The sequence below is a fragment of the Drosophila sechellia genome, chromosome 3L (assembly GCF_004382195.2).
Source record: "Drosophila sechellia strain sech25 chromosome 3L, ASM438219v1, whole genome shotgun sequence".
NCBI lineage: Eukaryota > Metazoa > Arthropoda > Insecta > Diptera > Drosophilidae > Drosophila > Drosophila sechellia.
Genome location: NC_045951.1, coordinates 13,975,587 through 13,996,439, shown reverse-complemented (window position 1 = coordinate 13,996,439; position 20,853 = coordinate 13,975,587). Strand labels below are relative to the sequence as shown.

At 38.3% G+C, this 20,853-nt stretch overlaps 2 protein-coding genes across 2 annotated transcripts in view; both read right to left on the bottom strand.

Annotated features, from left to right (window-relative positions):
• LOC6605658 (frizzled) overlaps positions 1 to 20,853 on the bottom strand; it is an 88,089-nt gene that overhangs the window by 25,546 nt on the left and 41,690 nt on the right. The gene's annotated exons all lie outside the window — the stretch shown is intronic.
• Positions 12,639 to 13,155, bottom strand: LOC116801011 (histidine-rich glycoprotein). The gene has a single exon (XM_032718131.1). It carries the CDS (start codon positions 13,064 to 13,066, stop codon positions 12,785 to 12,787), a length of 282 nt encoding a protein of 93 aa, XP_032574022.1. The 5' UTR covers positions 13,067 to 13,155; the 3' UTR covers positions 12,639 to 12,784.

Below are 20,853 nucleotides of genomic sequence, written 5' to 3'. Positions count from 1 at the left end.
TTCTAAAAAAAGAGCCAAAAACAAGAAGCAAACATCGATGGCAGTTAGGACTACCAAACTGGGTCTCCTCATAAATTTATACAATTTTATGCCTCCTCCACTCTCGCGTTCTGTCTGTTTTATTTATTTTATTGTATAAAAAAGGCGCTCGACTTCTGCATAAAACTTTTCGCCTCTTTGGCTTTATGGGGCTTCTCGGTTGTTGCTGCTGCTTCTTTTTTTTTTTTATACCCCTCCCAAATCCGCTGCCTCTTTCCATGTACGTATAGTATACCAATCGTCGAGGCTGAGGGCATAAATCTTGACTTAAGGCGCCATAGATCATTACACGACTGCAACCAAATCGTATAGAAGGAAGGCCTGGACCTTTTTGAACCCAAAGGTGTGGGGGCAACTGGGCTGGATAATTCCGTCTGTGCACTCAAGCGGATTATTAAATATTAAACTTTATTTGAACTGTCCTTTGACAAAAGGTCAAATATGACAACGACCGGCCATAAATGATTTCATGCTTGATTTTCAAAAGCAATTTAAAACTGACACGTGTTTTAATAAGATGAAAACTTTAGGAATGGTAGGGCTTTAGATGCTTGACATTTGTGGGAACAACAACATTTTTTGGCAGATAATTATTGCCATTTTGGTTATGAAATGTATGAAGATCTATGTTGAGTTAGGTCTAGGCAAAATGTAATTTTGCAAAAATATGCAGTCTAATGTGAAACTGTTTAATAATTATTAGGGGGATTCCTTTGAAAACCCATTTCACCCAGGTTCAATAAACTTTTCTAATATGCACGCCCCAGCAGAGCGGAATTATGCCTCCGCACTCATATTCATAAATGCTTATGTACATCATAGGACCCACAAAAATCGTGTAAGCTTGTCAGCAAACTGTCTCCTCCCACTATTCATGAATGGACCCTCTCTTTCTTCACCGACGTCGCTGTCTCTCTCTCTTTTTTTTGCATATTTCGTTCACCTCGGGCCAACTCAAATATTCACCGTCGGCTGAAACTACATCGAGGCAATTAAAAAGTTCTGCACAAGTTTAATCAACAAATTTCCCACATACTTCCATGAAAACTAAGTGAAAAAGCGCGTGCGTGGCCTTTCCCTCTTCGCAGTTCTCATGTTCGTGCATTTCATTTTACACATGAGCAATTTCGAGAGAGCAAAAGTTTAACAAGTTGATTGGCAAATTCAGAGGCGGAGGATATTGCTTAGCAACTTTGTGGCATGCTCCAAATGCTCCCAGCATGGGCAACAAATTTACAATTCGTCAAAAGTCAACGTGAGCGGGAAAAAAAATGGCAGGTAATTAACTTGAAAGGGGCTTTTGGCTGTTGCAGAGAAAAAATAAGGTTTAGATCAATTGTATTATACATTTGCACTCTCATTTTGCCATTCAAATACTTAACTTTCAATAAAAGTTTTGTTTAATTACTATATTAGTAACAGTAATAGTTTTCAAACTTCAAGCTCCCATTTTTAATTATATTTGTTGTCATTTGGTTCTATCTTTTTTTTTTGCTGCATGTAAGAAGCTGAGGCGCATAGGAAAATGCTGGAAATTAATTTGCATTGGGCGCATGCGCAACTTGTCTGCAAAATCTGAATGTTGAGTGTTGTAGTTGCATGCTACGCCGCGAAAGGGAGGGCCTTCTATGCCCCATCTCCCTCTCTTACGACCACTACATTTCCCAGTTGGCTTCCTCATTTGCCTGATGCTGTTGTAACATTTTAATTATGCCTGGCCGATAGTTGTTGCTGTAGATTCTGTTGCACTCCGTCTCGAGTGGTGCTACCTCTTTCTGCCGCCTCCTTTCCGACTATTTCTTTCATGATAGAAGAGCCTCGTAAATTGCAGGCGCAAAAAAATTTGTTTGAAATATGTTAGAGGAGTTTCAAGCGAGACGCCCGTGAGCTGTTCTCTTAGCCAAATGAGCAGTTTAATAGCTTGCAGCTTGTTCTCGGTGTTCAGTAAGTTGCAAAGATTACAGTTATCGAGAAATCGAGGGACGGAAGCACTATAAGCGAGCATATTTGGCAATTTTAATAATTTTTCTAAATTCTAATATATAAAGTAGTATACAAAGTTAACTTCGTATTTAAATTAATCAAAATATTTGGAGTAAGTGTAACTTGTAGGTACGCTACTTACTCATAGCCCTTATTTATTTCTATAAAATTGTACCCCGCTGACAGCAAAATATTTGTGTGCCATAAAATAATTAGTTGTGATAAAGTTTGATTAAAGTTCACCCCATGCCCCTGTACCTTTTCCCTGCCAGCTTCGGTAGTCCTGCAACTAACTAACTGCCTTTCCCACAACGTTTTTCCGCTGACTTTTTAAACTATTCCCACAAATTCCACCATCCCCCTAGCCCGGGAAAACACTTTGAAAAGTCGCAGTTACCCGAGGCATCGCTGGATCCCTGGATCTTGGCCATGATGGGATGCTTTTGGCCAGGGGCGTGGGGGTGTTAATGCCAAATGCAGTGGCACCCGCAACTGAGCCGCTTGTTGGCCAGGTTGGCTGGCAGCTTTTGCCATTGGAGTCGCAGTTGCTGCAGCTGCAGGCCACTCTGCCAAAGGCTGAAAGAGTTGGCTAAAACAGGGGTGGGGTGTCGAAGAGGGGCCTAAAGTCGCCGGGCCAGGCCAAAACCGCTTGTCAATCGTGTGGCACGTTTCGCTGTTGCGCTGGCTGGGTGCTCGATAGAATTGCAGCATTATTTCTGCATCTCGCCTGTCCAGGCACGTTTTCTATTTTTTTATCATTTTCCGTCTCTCTGTTTTTCAAGCCTTTTCCGCACAGAGTTCAAGATCGCTGTGGGCCGATAATGTCGTCCGATTCTTCGTGGTTTCTTCGCTAACAAGTCTCCGACTTGTTGCCGTTGTTGTTTCATTAAAAATGATTGATTGCCAATTAATTGAAGTTTGCCGATATGTTAATTAACAAGCAATCGAATGCATTCAACTGCTTTTGCTCAATTTTCGTTTATGATTTATTAATAAACTTTTTTTTACTTAATGCACTGCCAACATATTTGCACGGATTGGATTTTTATTTTAAAAAAAAATTTTGATTACGATTGAATCTTTTCTCTGTGACTTTACTTAAACAAATATTTTTATAAAACGAAATCATATTTATTAAATTGCAAAGTCAAGGCATTATTTATTACCTATTCGAATTATATATTTAAGCTTAGAATCAACAAAAAGGCACATTTATAATAAATAATTTAAAAATGTCACAGAATCTTGAGTGAATATTTTGCTCGTCTTGATTTTATTCATGTTTTCATTCAATTGCAGCTAAAAACACGCCAAAATGGAGCCACTTCTTTTCTTACTTTTAATTAAAATATTTCACCCGCCAGATAAAATAAACTATTTTATTTCCCATCTCGCAAAGCATCTTAGGTATGTATATATCACACAAGAAAAGACCACGCTTCGTATGAACAATTTCGTATGCAGTTTCCTCAGCAAATCCTCTTCTTCTTGTTGCCAAAAACTTAAACATTTTTATGTGTGCCGAAAACTTTTCGGTAAAACTAAAAGTGCAAAAAATATTTTCACACGCGATAAACAAAGCGTTGACGATGAAGAGGACGCCGGGGTGGCAGAGCAAACAGCGCTGAGTTAAACCGGGCAAAATATCACTAGAGCAGCAGCAGAAAATAAGGAGAGTATCAGGCAGCGCAGTTCACTGGGAAAAAATACGAAAGTTTACGACTTGCAACAATATTTGATTATCTAAGTAATTCAATTAATTTCTATATTTTTTGTGCGCTAGGTATTTAAGAATGGTGTTGTATAGGAGTGGATTAGATGAGGCTATAGCATTGAGAAATCCAATTTTAAATTGGTAATTTTCTTTCAGTGCAGTTAGAGCAGCGGAGCTTGGTTTACCTGAAGTGAACCTCAGACAAACATGTCGAAGTGGCCGACCGACAACAACAGCAACCTAAGCAACAACAATAACAAGGCGACACTGCCAACAAATTGTGTCATGTCATGTAAAAGAGGTTTTTTTTATAGTGCAGAAAGTTGGCTTTTATGTATAGATTTTGCTTAAGCGCGCGGCATTTCTTATGTCTTTTCACACTTTCCCGGCCCCAAGGCATTTTACAGGGGTGGTGGGAAAAGGTGAGAGGGGGTTGTTGAAAAAGAGCAAAAGAACGAAAGAGCCAACACAACGCAAAAACAACACAAAAGGTGTAAGCGAACACCTTTAAGTGGTTAACTGTATGAGTTACTTAGACACTTTTCTAGGCTGGTTAGACTTGGGTGTAACTAAATTTCTAAGATGCCAACATCCAACAAAGGTGTGTGTGAGTTTTTGGGGTTGTGCGGCTTCGACTTGGAAATATGATATTATCTTTGGGTCGGACCCGAGACTCGGAAAATGTGGTCATAAGGTTAAGCTGCGATTGGAAAAGTGGGCTAATGGGATGGGAACTGAACGAGAACTAAAACTAAAGCTTCGTATTTATTTAAAAGTATAAGAAATTCTCTTTTCTTCCTAGAATATATCTTTGTTGGTATTGTCTTCGTAATAATTTGAGACTAAATTAAAGGTTCAAGGCATCAGCCGAGTTCATCAACCATATACAATTCCCAAACAATTTTCTAGTCACAACTGATCTTTTCCAATCTACATCACGAAACTTCAAACGAACAATTAAGACTTCTCAGAGCTGTAACAGTATGTGTATGCAAATTGTGGCCCGAAACCAAATTAGTGGCAATGAGCTAATGAACAAAAAGCACTTCAACTTCAAAGACACATCACAGACCATCTGCCATTCATCTTCATCTTTCAGTTTCCAGAGCTGTCCGCGATCATTTCCATTTCAAATGTTCTGAGTTCCATGCATGAGCTCTACGTTCAGTATTTCCTCATTTGACACTAAACAATTTCTAAGAAAAGCCGAGACGATGGCGGCGTATCAAAAGGGCAGACCAGACTAACCTGGCTCCTCCCATCCCCCCCACCAATCCAAATTTTTGCTCTCATTTGTTAATGTGGCATAAGATGTATTTTGCATGGTCTGATGAGGATAGCAAATAGTTGGATGGATGGAAAGATGAATGAACGACGGTTGTGTCATCGCTTGTCTGGGATTCATTAGAAAACAGTGGGAATCCAAAGTGGGAATCTAAACCAAAATCATTAGTTTAATATGTTTTCAGTGCGAACACTTAAGGAAATATTTTAACACACCTACAAATTCACATATCTTATAACTCGTTTTTAGTTACATGCACGAGAAAAGTTGGATATGACTTTTAAATTCAATAATTATTTTTAATTGAAAAGTTTAATGCGGTTATATTTAATATTTTTTACTAATATAAATATCCACTAAAAAAAGGTCTTTTCCAATTCTTCCCACACTGACAATCCCGTTCAGTTCCTAAAAAGTGCCTTTGCTTGTATATAGATCGTAAAGTTCATTCTTTCATTTCCTTTTTAAATCCCACTGTCCATCACGATTGCTTTGATCTTTCTTAATGGACAGCAACGTTTGCATCTCATTCAAACGAAATTTATGATCAGCAACTAGGGGAAAAGTGCAAGTGAAAACGAAAACGAGCGGAGGAGATCGGTGGTGAGATCGAACATTCCGATTCAACGGAAGCCCCGAGCACTTGAGTAATCAGTAGGCAGTTAACACAACAAGCCAATTAATTGAAAACAAATTGCCCATTAACTTGGCCAAAAAACAAACGAAAAGTAAAACGATAGTCAAGTGAGAAACGAGCGTGCGATCGGTAAACGAAACCAAAATCACTTGGCGATCGCTTCGATTACAGACCTGGTCATACTATATACGTATATAAAGAGAAGGAGAATGGGAAGGGGGGATGTTATGAGTGGCACAAGATCGCTTGATCAAAAATCGGACCAACATCAAACAGACGGCCGCTTCAATGGCTTGATTAATGTGGCCCACATCAATCAGAGTGTACTGGATAAAAAAGGGGGGATAGGGGTTTTCCTTCTACATAAATACACAAATCTTTTTCTGAGGCGGCGCCGCACAAACAGTTAAAGAGAGACGGATATAGGCTGGTTAAAAGGAGACAGCCATTGGAACACCCACACAATGTTGTTTGGGTCGAAAAAGAGCCAAAGGCTTTGTCAAAATAAATGAACAAACATAAATCGGGTAACACCACAAGAAACCACAAGAAACTTTAAAGTTTTGTTCAAAGGAAGTCTCCTCTACTATTTCTTTCTGTACCAAAGTGACGACTGATCGAGTCAGCAACAGCACTAAAAAATATAAACAAAAAAAATAGCAGAAAAAACAATGCAAAGACAAAGCCTTAGAGCCACGGAGTTGCTTAGTTTAAAGATCACGATCTTCCACAGTCGCTCGAACATTTGCCAAAATAAGCAAAAAGCTTAAGCCACGGCAACAACAAATCACGTTTGTGATCTTGACTTTAGACATCAGAGTTGGGCCAGAAAAGAGCACAGTGCATAAGAAAAACAAAATTAAAAAAATAAAATAAGGCTAAGCGAAACTGAACCGGCAAATAAAGCCAAAGAAAAGTCATTTAAATGGCCTGGAGGCATAAAGCCAAAGCTGGAGTCTCCTTATTTCTAGAAACCAATACAATGAAATTCCCAGAGAAACATTTGTTGGTCGTGCAAGAAATGATCAGAGGTGGAGGTGGAAACAGGGTTAAAAGGGTTACAACTTTGGGAAATAAATACAAACTTAAACTTCAGTTGACGCGTATTTAATTTATATAAAATCTTTGGAAACTCCAAAAAGAGTAAAATTGTACATTTTAAATAAATAATGATATTATCAGATGTGCATAATTGTGAATCCCTTTTTAGAATCTCCGCCTCTGGACTTAGGCCTAGACAAGTTCTACTTGTTTGGACTGCTCTTGTCTTCCTCGCCTCCCTATGTTTTTTTTTTATTTTGGGTTGTTTGTTTGTTGCTACTCTGGTTGTTTGTGTGGCAGTGTTCTAGGTTTGGGGAACCTCGGCTACACATGCAAAGTGTTGTTTGTGCTGTTTCCTATTGGTTCAAGTTGTCGTTGTTGGTTGTTGTAGTTGCTGATTGCCGGTTGTTGTAGATTGTTGACTGTTGGAGCGATTTGAGCTACATGACAATGAGATATTGGAAACACTGCTTGCACAATGGCAATGAGTTCATTTGGGCTTTTTTTGCTTTTGTCTAAATTTTAAGGTAAGTCTTGAATTCATGAACTTTTCAGTAAGCTTTGTAAGTCTTCTTGCCTACCATCAATCGCTAATGTTCAGCAATTGTCTGCTGGTTTATTGCTCTTTTGGATTCGTGCTCAAAATCATAATCAGTATTTGGTATTCAATTGAGTAACTCAAGTCTCCTTAATTAGAGACAGAGTCTATGGGGAGTTCCTCTTCCTCCTAACCGAAACGAAAAGGGAAAATAATTTTCCAAACAAATGGCGAACAATCAAATGAAATGCTCATCCCACCAGCTCCCAGCCAAAGCAGGAAAATGGCAACTCATCAATTTTCCACATGTGATTTATTAACTAATTTGCCACAACCGCATTTAAATACGCTTTTCACACAGGCACGTACCGCATACAAAAATGACGGCAGGCTTTCTCGGCTGAACACGAGTAAGGAGAAATGGTGATGGCACGTGGAATTTCATTAGACAAAAATGCCTTTCATTTTCTTATTTTTCACATTATTAGCAGGGCGTTGAGAAGGGAAAATGGTGCGGGTATTCCAACCTCTTGAAAATATGCGAAAATCATGAGCCGCAGGTAAGTGTTTGGGCATTAATTATAAGACTCGGAGCTCTCAGGGAAATGCAACCGATGCGAATTAATGAATGCCAATGAATTATTTTCCAAACTAATTCCTAAGTGTAGAAATAGAGTATTTCATAAACCTACGGTAATTCTCATACAAAAATGCGTTGACTATCACTGTACTTGATACTTAATAAATGTATGAATGCAATTTGTATGCCCTTTAATACCGACATTTGGGCTTATCATATTTTTGCGGGACTTGCCCCCTCCTCTTGCCAGAGTTCCTCCCACTTTGGCTAATTTTATTTTTATGACTTTTATGCGCTCCGCTCTTGCGTTTTACCGATTTCCCTCTTTTCCTTGCAGATTTTCTTTTGTTTTTGGCCAGACTTCACTTGCATGATTTATGGGGGGGGATTTCTTTGCATTTTTTTCGCCCTCTGTCTGCAGTTTCCCTACCCTTTGATCCCCTCAGCACCCAATGCGTTAAAAGTATTGCCAACTTGCCATAAATTTTATTGTATTTTGACAAGTAATAAAAATGCAGGCCACAAGCCGAAAAAATATGGAAAAATAAATAAAAAAAAGGCAAACAAGAAAATGCATTTCGAGGGAGATAAGAAAATATAATGTGCTGGATGGGGAAAATCTGAATAATGGATGGAGGGTTTTGGAGGCTAAGAGATAACCCATTTTGAAGCTAATTTGCATTTTATATGCGAGAAGAGTTCGTTGGGCTTTCAAAAGATTTTGACAAATCTCATTTTATGTAATTCGTCTTCGGATTGGTTTTGTTGAAAGATTTATTAGCAAAACGGCTGACGTGGGGTAAAATATTTTTTTCTTTAGTCTCGTCTTTATTCAAAGCTAATTAGCATCATAAATTTGGTTTCTTGTCATTACCATTTGAAGTTATCACTCAATCAAATTTATTGTGACTCAAACCGTATATAGACAATAAAAGTTAAGTCAAAATTCGATTTTAGATTCAACTTGGTTACTTTGTGCTTAGTTTTTATGTATTCGTATTTGTATTTGCTTGGTTTCGTTTGGTCAAAAGTGGGACATTAATAGTCGGGCTTTGACTCTTAATGATTGCCCGTCGAGATCTCTATAGTTTTATGCATTAGTATTTGAGCAGAGTGGGTATAACGTTTTTAGCTTCAAACTAACAATTTTATATGTCAGGTTCTGTTTACGACATAAAGTATTTAGAGAGGCATTGATCAAAGAAAATGTGAATCTATTACTATAAATAAGAGATCCATAAGATATATGTTTTCCCGCTTTAGTACTTTAGCTTAACCGGCATGCAGTCATTACTTATGGGCACTTCATCATCCCGCAAATGGCTCTCATCCAATTAAAAGCCACAAAATCCATTAGCTTGTTTATATAAATAAACTTTCCATATCACCTCTTACATAATCGACCATCTATTTTCCTGGCACACAAACACCGAAGCCTTCGAAAAGTTTTTCAATTTTCCTGGACAAAATCGTATAAAAACAAATCTCAACGCTGCGTGTAATTATCATAAAGCGGAATCTTGCAGCGCCAATACGATGTCCATAACTTGTTGGTTAGCTTGGGGTCTATTTGAGGGGGAGTTGCGGCACTTTCCTCCTGATTTTCCCCATTTGCCGGCAACATAACGATGTAACTTTCAATTTGCGTAATTTTCAAAGTGATTGCGATGAAGAAGCATGGTCAACTGATCCCTCACCTAATGACTTTTGCCGTGTGAGTCGTCTATCAGATATGTTTGCCCAAAAGCCAAGTGCCGAAAAAAATCAGTAGAGGCGCTGTCTAGGGGGCGTGGTCGCATGTCCGTGAGAGCGTGTCTGTGTGTAAGTGTGCTGAGGTGCACGCTTGTCATAAAATGCCGCTTATTATGTTGGCTATTAATTTTTACAGCCTGGACGCGACGGTCGGCATCCAATGGACTGTGGCCGAGTCGGTTTTTTTTCGGTCGGACCTGGGGTCTTGACAAAATGTTAGAGATGGCTTGTAAAAGGTTTGGGGTACGGCAAAGTAAATTATTTAATTATTCTAATCAAAGTATATAGGTTATTTTTATGTACTACTCAAATATTTTCAGAAGAATGAAAATTTTTGAAATGATTTACAATAACTGCTACAGGTAGAGAATACTAATCCGCAACACTTTTTGATAATCATTTAAGAAATTTTATTGTACTAAAGATCACGCTACCATCACTAGAACCTGAAAGAGGCCTAAAAGGCTCCAAGTCGAAGGAAACTTGTTGTTGGCGCTCCATGGCAATTTATGACAAGCAGGCGAAATGGGCAACGCTCTTTCATTCTTGGCCTACCGAGGTCTTGGCCACGGCTTCCATATCGCGGCTTCTATCGCAGATGTACAAATTTATTTTTGCGCTTTCCCAGGGGCGGGGTATTCAAGAGGATATGGCTGAGGAACTGGGATCCAGGCCATCATTAGTACTAACAAGCGACATTACGCGGCCTTAGTTTGGGAGACTAGTTTTTCGGAATGCGTACTCGATATGGAATGGCCTTTGTCTTCGGTTCGGGTATGTTTGTTTATTTAATGAGAAGTTTTGGTGGGGAATTTTTATAGCACCGTATGGGGGTAGGCCATAACCCCGTTGTCCCACCGTACTTATCGTATTTTTGACTTTTCATGGGTTTATTAAATTATCAGAAGTAATCCTGCGAACTGAATTCCAGAAATTGCCCTTGATTGTTATGTGAATGGGCTTATGATTAGTCCCCGCTGTTGGTACACGATGGACTGTGAGTACGGTAATGGGTTTATTCTCCCGATTTGATTGCGCTCTATGCCAGTCCTTCTTTGTGGCTTCATGTTATTGGCTTGTACTTTAGTTGGGTAAACTCATTAATGGACCATCAGGTCGAATTGGTGATCAGTGTATGAACATTTCATTACTTACACTCTGCATAATTCTAGTTTATGGTGTGGAACTGCCATAAGTACATACCTGAAAGAAGAGGAAATTAGGAAATTAGTACTCTGTCTGTTGGTGTGTGCATTAATAATTGGCGGTTTATTTTGTGTAAGACACGACAGGAGCAATTGTTTGATAAGAATCAATGATAATGCCTTAAAATAAAAAAAAAATAATGCCAAAAGAAAAAAAAACAACCGAGTAATTGTCATTATGACTTAATCATTCACAAATTTTTCACTTTTCTCGTGGTGTGCAATGGTTTTCCTGTTGCATAATCACTGAAAGTATCTGACGGATGCCCAAGCAACTCGTATTTCTATTGTTTTCTCTCATCTTTCAACTCGCTTTTTCACCGGCAGAGCCAACACTTGGCCAACTATGTAAAGTAAACATTTTAATTACGAAAAAAGCGAAGTAACTTTGACTTGACTTCTTTTCCTCACCCACTTGCTGTTGTTTTTCCAACATTTTCAACTTACGCCGCAAACTAGAGTCGACTTGCCATATAATTAAATACAAATAACAATTAAGATATACGAAGTTGGCAGGCGGCTCTATTTGGGGCTGAAGTATGGATCAGGCTAGGCCTGTGGCATAATTTAAGTTTTTTAATTAAAAGCAAGCCACGCGGCTTGAGGAATGTTTTCTTTTCAGACGCAACATTTATGAATTGAGACGTTAATTGTCATCTAGTCAATTTAAGGGGGAGGGGCACTTTACCATCAGGCCTGTCAATTTTCAAGCTGTCCCATGAAATTGTCAAAAAATCGTTGATAGCCACCCCAAAAATGTTCATATTTAATTGACAGTCTTGGACCAAAAACCTGAAGAGAGTGCTCGAGTGTCACTTACTGCTACCAATTCCATTAGCGCGACATGTCAATGAGAGAGCTATAGTATACTAAAAACAATTTGGGGTATGTACATTAAGTAAACACTCCACATTCTCTTTAATATTTAACATTGAAAGAATTTTTTAAAAGTTGTTGAGAAAAATCGTTTGAAACATTTTAAAATTACTAGATCACTTAAGTCTTAATATTTTTAAGTTAATTCTTCAGCTTGTAAATTATGTATAGGGTATTTTCCTACCACTTAATCATTTAACTTATTTTTCCAGTTTTTTCAGTTTTTACCTTTGAGGCGTTTCGGCGTCGGTCGCTTGACTTAATGGCACCATGTTTTACAACATTATTAGACAGGCCAAAATGGAAGCGGTTTTTTCGGATTTCTGGTCGACAACTGGCAAATTTTAATTACCAATATTTTCCAGGTGTCGATACCCATACGACCCACGCCGGGGGCAGCATTTTACATTTTATGACAGGCCATAGCCCACAGACAAATAAATATATGCGGGTATTGAGAGACCCACTCTATATGGTAGCTGCTGTCTAATTAGCGTTTTGTGACAACCGCAGAAAAATAAAAGCACTTCGGAATGGGTTTGTAATTGGCAAACATTTTGTTTGACCCACCCAAAGCGAATCTAAGCCGTACTAAAATTATATTTAATTTCATTTGTATTTATCGGCTTACAAAATTGTTTTCGTGGGTGGTCTTGTTTTGTGTTTGTGGTTGCCAATAATCTTCTTATTGGATTAGAATTTCTTGAATTATTGAGTTTTAAAATTATTCTTGATTCCTTTGGCTTTAAAATCAGCTTTATATGTATAGAGAATTGTTCAATTACGTTTTGCTGAAATCTTTGCGTCATGTCAATCAAGATAAGATTAGTTGTTTTTATTTTAACTAAGTGCGCAGTACAGGTATTTTTGCAATGCAGAAATCACTTACGAGTAAATATATAAAAGATTCGTACATTAATTGTCATGTGTAAAGGTAACTAATTGAATGCATTATTTACCCGTCTTCAAATAAAACAGCAGGCAAAAATAATTGTCTTTGTAAGTCTAAGTGGTTTTAATGCTTTTTTTTAGTTTTTCTTTTTGTACATTTTATGTAATAAATTAAATTCGCTTATAAACACTTTCATTGTTTGGCCGCCTGATGGCGAAAGATCTTCCTTCCATTCCATTGGACTAGCAGTGGTGATGATGATGTCCATGGTGAGGACCATGATGATGGTCAAAGTGGCTGCCGTGGTGGTGATGATGATGATCGTAGTGGGGCGGCGGTGGCGGAGGTCCATAGTGGTGGTGGTGGTGCGGCGGGGGTCCGTGGTGGTGCATTGGCGGCCCGTGGTGGTGATGGTGGTGCACCGGAGGCGGTGGGTGATGGTGGTGGTGATGATGTCCACCTCCACCCAAATTCAGGCCAAGGTGGATTCCGAACAGGCGATTTTCGTGATGTGGCGGCGACATTTTGAATGTTTTTATTTAAATCCTTGTCAAAGTGATATATTCCTTTCGATAACTTCTCTCGTTGCTTGTTGAATGCTAACTGCCTTTCCATCCGCAGATATGACCAGTTTATATACACATCCCACTTGAACAGCTTGACAATTCAGATAGCATTTTTGTTGTGCTGGTTTATCTTATCGAAAGGGGTGTGAATTCGACTGACTCACTGGGGATTCACTTCGATTCTATTGTTAATACTCAAAGTGGGCTATAAAGATAGCAATGTTTTTGTGCCATCATTGATCGAGAATTACTCACCGGACTAATTAATAACTTTTAAGTGCTTTACTTCTTTTCATTCTCAACGAATGTAACGACAGTAACAGCAGATGTAAGAAAAAAAAACAAATTTCACAGACAAAACAACAATTTGACATTGCAAAAAACATAATTTTGCAGATGCAAGAAGATGCTGGAAAAATATATGTAAAAGGCTAAAATAAAACTTTAAGACCCCGGCAACAATAATTTCCGCCTTGTTTGCCAGACGCAGTCCCAAACAAAAAATAAGAAAATACAGTACGAAAGAAGAAAAGCGGGGAAAACCAAAAAGGCACTAAAGACACCCAACCCAAGCCCAGAGAAAGAGCGAGCAGGAAGGCAATAACCAGAAAGCTTTTGCATGAAAATTGGCAGGTATACCCGCTTTCGACCATTTCAATAAAAAAAAATGCACAGAAAGAAACAATCTCCTCATATCATTTCTCCTTATGCGTGAGTTATTTATCAGGGAGAGGGTACCTCTCAAAATGAGTACATGATTTTTAGGGATTCCCTGTAAACTAATGTTAACTTTTCATAATGTTGCTAAATTAAACTAACTTTTTTAACTGATCTTATTAAAAGATGTTCTAATGTAATAAAATTTGTTGCTGAGTTATTAAAAACGAATGTTTATTCTCAGGGTACCACACAACTCCACATGAAGGCGACTTCAGTGCGTGACAATAACTTTTGCCTTTGAGCCGCCTTAATGGCATGGGAAGGATGACTTTTGGGGGTGTTGGAATTAAGGGATGAGGGGCCACGGGCTGCGGACGACTCTGATAAACTGCGTTAGAAGTTATAAAGCGATTAGAGTTTGTCTGGAGTGCGTCTTGGGAGCAAAAGAGAGGGGTAGACAGACGGACGGGAAAGAGACGGAAACAACTTTATGCTGTATCAATTTAATGCTTATTTAAAGTGCGACCAGAGATTTTGTCCTCCTGCAGTTCAGGGAGAAAAAACGATATAGGAAATGAGTAAAAAAGAAGCTGGAAAGTGGGGGCAGGCAAATGGAAGGGGGCAATGCAGGTAATACATAAATTTGATTTTATGGAGTTGCTTTTCAAACAACTTCTGCAAAAGTTTGATAATACATTTTATTAGCTTTGTAAAGAAATCTTTTGGTGGGAGATAAGGCAACCTTGGAGGAAAATAAGAAAAAAAGGATATTTGAGAAAGTTTTAGAAAAAAACTTCGAAGCTTAATTGGAACAATAAATTGAATTTATTGGCAACTTTTTATAAAATCATAATGAATAGTAATTTACAAGAAACCTCATGAAGTTTTAGAGACGTGCAATAAATCATAAGGAAATCATAATAGAATAACATGTCCTTAAATACAAATTCCGAAAATCTAGTTATATACTGGCAAAAAAAAATCCATTAGCCTATAAAGCAGAGAATATGCTTTTAAAAACTCACTTTAGTGATACCGTCAAAAAGCTTTTCAGACTTGATCATCTGGCTCATTTTCCCCCGCTGGTTTTGTTTACACATCCAATAAAAATTCCACTTTCAGTCTGGCACGTTTGGAAGGTTCCCTATGGTGAAGGGTTAGGCCACCCCATACATATTAACCCCCTTCTGCCGACGGCCACAATTATGGCCTTTAACCCCTTTGTCAACAACTTGAGTTTATTTGAGCTTTATGCGCACATGCTGAGTCTGATTTTTGGCCGAGTCCGAAATGCCTTTGAGCATTGTCCTCCCCTTTTCCCCCCACAACCCCCGATTTTCGCATCCCACGTTCCTCGTCACATAATAATTTTATGTGCTTTTTGGCTGCTGCATTTTTGCATAGTCAGACCCTGAATTCGATGGACCAAAGGGGGGTGTGGTGGGATGTGCAGGGATCCTGTGGAAGATTGCGACAAAAGCAGAAAATGTTCAAAAAAATAAACGTTGAAATTATTATGGTCTGTTGCATTTTTTATGGTTTCGTTTTATATATACATATATATACATATATACTGTCTGGGGTTGCTTTGGTTCCTTTTTCCACATCTGAGTTTTCAAACGGGTAAAATGCATAGAAAATTTGCGATTTACAAGATTTGGCTGGCTCTGATTTTCTGGGGAATTTATTTGTTATGTCTGCTCGTGAGTCACCGATGGAGATTTTTGCACGAGATACAGATTTTCAGGACGTGGTCCAGCAAAATAATTTTCAATTTATAAAGTAAGCAAGCATTATTTTTCCTATATTTATGTAAATGAATTCTTTTAGTAATATTGCATGTATAGAAATTATTTTACTTAGTATAACTTGTGTAAGTTGTATTTTAAATTCACAATTATCAAAATATCTTCTGGAAATCTCCATATTTTTTCTATTTTTCCCTTCAACGCAGAACACTGCTCTGTAAGACAGCTCTGCCAATTAAGTTTTCAATTTCCGCAAGTCAACTTCAAAGACTAGAGGGAAGTCGAGCAACCACCACTGAAAACAAAGAACATGTTCTGGCCCTATTTTATACTTTTGCCAACTTCCCCCTTTTTGGTACATACATACATATGTATTTGTATTTGTTGACATTTCATTATGAAGAAATCACCCTGAAAACGACATTAAATTTTAGAGGGTGGCTCGAAATTCTTGATTTTTGTTTTGCCTACGCACGTAATAAAAATAATAATAATATTTGGATTTGGGCGCGTGTTCATAATTTACGATAATTGCCTCAGATCGTTGACATTTTCAATTAATTCGAAGCGGAGGTCTTTCAACAGTTGTCATAGATAAAAATCTCATATATTTAATGGCTAAAGCTGGTTTTAGATTTAATAATGCGTGCCGTGTCGTAAACGCATGTCGAATTTTATTCCGTCAGTAGTTATCGCTCATAAAAGTCTTATAATTTAAAGAGATTTTACGATCGAAGAGGATAAGCTGAGGATGCCCAACCGGACACCCATATCATAAATGTGAGTAAGGCGAAGTTGGTAAATCATTGCTTATGCTTAATTCATTTCCCGTTGGCTTTTCAAAATTTCCTTCGCTTTCGACGCTTTTTCTACCATTTTCCCTTATTGACTTTATGGACTCGTACACGGATGTGGCGTTTCCGGCAAGGCGAGTTCCTCCGTTTCCCACCCACGATCTAAAGCGCCAGAAAGGGGCCGTTGACCATAAAAGAGGCAGAATACACAACACAAAGTGGGACAGACCGGAGAATATAACAAAAGCCTCGGTTACAACAGTTTTTTTTTTCAGCGCCTTGGCCTGAGCTTGTAATGAACTTTTATTTGCATTGTACCCCACACGAGGGGGTGTTACCCAGAGGGGAGGGGATGGGGGTGGAAAATCCAGACAAGTGGGCCACAAGTCGATACAAACCACACACACTCGTCCGCACCCATTTCAATTCATTCATTTAGCCCATAAAGCCAGATGCATCCGCAGCCAAAGGAACCCATACACAGCGAGAAATGCATTAGCAATTTGTAACTTATTATACCCAAAAACTAATTTCTTGCTGTAGGTTAGCGCTCTGGAGAAGTAAGAATATTCTCGAAACAGGTTGACTCTTTTTTAAGTTTGGAAAGAAACTTTACCAAATGAACAATTATTTATTTTGAAATTATTTGTTATTTGATATTATTTGTTTACTAAATAATATTAGTATATTTATCATCATTTTTCGCACAGTGTAGGAGCACACTGAAAACTCGTCTTACCCCTTATACGGCCCAAGATACAATCGATTTATGGGCATTTCCGGGTTGAAATCACTTAGAAGAGTTTGCTGATGGGGCGGAGTAGGTGGAATCGCTTGTTAGTTCCTTTGTGTTTCGGTTTTATATTTTTCCTTCCTTTCAACCAATTCTAATGCATTCTGCGGCTCCCCCAAAAATATTTTTTTCACGAACTTGTAGCTTCATAAAATAAATATTTGAAAAAGGGAGCTTCAGATTTATAAGGGATGGTTTTATAGGTTTCTTCGAAATTTCCTTCGAATCTTATCAAGTGTGGGATACTGAGTCATCTTCTGAGTTTCTGCATCTTGAATTGAGTTATTGTACTTTAAGTAATTGAAACTTAAGGGGAGGCAATCTATTTGATGTATATATTGACCGATCGAAAGTCACCCTCAGATAAATGTTATATTGAGAAACTAAAGAAGAAAAGTGATTCTTAAGCTCACTATTTGTTAGATTTGTACTTGATAAAATTAGGTGGTATATTGCACCCTTCTTTTAGATATAAACGATAAAATAATCATTCGATAAACATTAATAAACAATTTTTAGTGCATATCTATTTAACCTAACATATTTTTCCTTAATGCAACCCGATATATGAATTTAAAAACCCTAAAATGTGGATGTCGCTTAATATTTCTTGTTTTAATCAATTTGGTCAGTTATTTTTTCTGCCAAATTTCATGCCACTTAATTAACCCTTGGTGGTCCAGACTGAGGGCTAATTAACCCATTACCGTGCACCTGGCACATGAACAAACAAAAAACTGCGAAAACAATTCAACGCGTCATGCAAGCTGGGAGCAAGTGGGATGGCTAGAGAGCGAGAGAGGGAGAATGGCAATGATAGAGTGAGAAAGTTTTGGCACTTTTTTTTTCTGGCGCTGCCAAAAACATGTTAAAGGTGTTGGCCCAGAACAAAGGCAAAGCAGAAATACTAAGTGGAAAATGGAAAGAAAACCCAAAAATGTGAAAAACTTTTTTGAAGTTGTGCCAATAAATTGTGGGGTACCACTGTGGGGTTAAGCGACAGTTCTCTGCACTTGACAAGAAAAAAAAAGTTTCAAAAATACCCAAAAAATTATGACTAAACGTAATTAAGAAAACTTTTGCTGCCGCACAATTGAAATCGAGTAAAATCAAAGGGGCTGGGTACGGAAATCTTTTGCCCACCAGCGATTTGAGCACTTTAACCCACGCCACCCAAACAAAAAAAAAGGAAGAAGCCAACGAAAAAACACAGAGCAAAAGCAATCTACACGCCGAAAGATTTCTTCCTATCGCTTATCAAATTAGACAAAGGAGAGAAATTTCGGGCGAAAAGCGTGGTGTTAACCCAGCAGGTCAAAGGTGTTGGCAAGCACCGCAGGAAGCATTTGAATTGCCCCCTGGCTGAGGGATATCCCATCGATATGGCGGCGTGCGAATTTTCGTGCCGAAAAGAGATTTTAATGACATCGGCTGCGCTTTATGGCAGCCGCAAAAGACAATTTCGTCCGCAAATTTCGTGTGGGCGTGTTTATTGTCGCTTTTCCCTCGCATTTACCCTCCCAAAAAAAAGCAACTGACAGGATATTAGAAATAAACAGAACAGCAGGATGCCACCCGTAAGGGCGGTACTTTAGTGAGTTTATACAGGGTATGTGGATGGTATTTATGTATGTAGGCATCGAATCGATTCGCCGGAGGTGAAACAGTTTCAGAAATTCTTAGCTGCAACGGATCGATGGAAAGTCATCAGCATTTTGGGGTGCTTATAAGAGACATTATCTTTAATTTTATTTTACACAATTGAAAATCAGGGGATAGATGTCAAAGAGCCCCCAAAGATATTATACTTTCATTTCTTTAACCATTTAAGCCAAACGTTCAAGAGATGTTACCCTATTTAAATACCTTTAAAAAAAATTTTGATTACAATATACTAAATAAATCAATGCGCGTTTTTCTCCTTTAATTCCAGAATATTTTTTACTAGCTTTAATTTTGGCATAAAGACTGTAAGTTAACATATACCGTCTTTTCATTCATTAGTCTCTTTTCGGCTGTTGGAGATTCATTAACTTGGCTGTCTTCACACTTAGCCCAGTCATTTTGTACGGTTTCCATTGTTCCCTTCTGGTCATTGGCCCTTGTGCCGCTTCTTCTCCTTTAACAGTTCGCTCGTTTTTTTTTCCGCCCTCAGGCAACAAGATGCCTAACTCGGCTTTAATGCTTTTCGAATCATATTAATTTGAATTAATGATTTTAATTGCCGCAAATTAGTGGGCATGCTGGACCACCGGAGCCGACAAAAGCTTTATGACTTTATAATGATCTGAGCCGTTACGAGTTCTATATAATTATACGATAATTCATTCCAAGCTATGGTCGCCAGCTAAATGTGAAAGAAGCCCTCTTTGAGTTTTGGAAAACACTTTGATGCCCAATCATCTAATAGGAAAGTCCACAAAACGTAGGGCCAGACATGACAATCAAATTATGGCACAAAACGGAATAAAAACTCATAAAAATGACATTAGCCAAATGGAGCACGTACTGGATCCCGCTAAGATAAATGATGCCAAAAGCTTTCATATAAACAAAATATAAAAATGAAATCAAACAAATAATCTCCGAGTCCAGGGTAAAAGAAACAGAAGCCGCACAAATGATGCGCGAAGCGAAAAAGTGAAACCTTGGCAAGCTCAATTGTTTCGAATAAATATCGCACTTATCATACCCTGCAATCGTTTCTTCAATGGTATTTATACGAAATGAGTAGCTAAACTTCTGATAAAATAGATTAGTAATACCTATTTGGATGATGTATTTTAATAATGATGTTTTGCACTTAACCTTTAAACTCAAATGAATTAAATAGAATCCATAAGGCCAATACCTATCTTTTTTCTAATCTTTGTTAGGGTATCGCAGACTGCTCAGATTGTAAATGTAATCAAACGGATGACAGAAAAAGGCTCTCTCACCCCACCTGTCCCACCTTTCCTCTTATTTCTGAGAGCTATTGCGATGCCATTTCAGTAGCCATGACAACGAACTGCAATACCAAGTGAAGTTGAGGCCCGATGCCGTTTGGATATGCCCAGGGTAATAGCAACTTGTAGTCGTGTTGCAAATGTAACAACAACGCCGCGGTATCTCAAACTGCGTATCAGTTGCTGCTGCTGTCGCCAATGTTGCTGTTGCTGCTGCTGTTACTATTTCTGTTGTTGCTGCTGCTGCGACTCACGCACACGTTTCACGCTTTTTGCTGTTGTCTTCATCGCGCTTGCCGGTCCCCCCAAAACTCCATTCCCCTTGCGTTGTTTCGGCCATTTTAGCTACCGGTTTTACGCGCCAAAGTCTCCATAACTTTTGCCACATGCCATTCAACGCACATTGTTCGTGTTGCTATGCTGCATGTTGCTGCAGTTGCTGCGGCTGTTGCTGCTTTTGCTGCTGCTGCGGTCAACAGCTATGGAGCTTCTTCATATGGATTGACTTTCAATCATTTCAAGGGGTATATAAACTTGGGAGCTATTGGCTTAAGACAGCTAAAACGAATCAAATTTAAGAGTTATTTTCCCATTATTAAATAAGGATTTTACGGACCGTGGGATTATGGCATAAAAACTTGAAATGGTTGCAGTAGATTCAATTGCTTTTTTACGCGTAAAAATTGAAATATGTATTTTATTTGTGATACCAGATCCGTTAAGTTATAAGATAATTTATGCTGAGCCAAGATCAGTACTTCTTTATAGAGTATCGCTTTGTTTAAGACATGTATTGAATTTA

Excerpts from the sequence above, each read along its gene's own strand:
- LOC116801011 (XM_032718131.1), bottom strand. The coding sequence starts at position 13,066 with ATGTCGCCGCCACATCACGAAAATCGCCTGTTCGGAATCCACCTTGGC.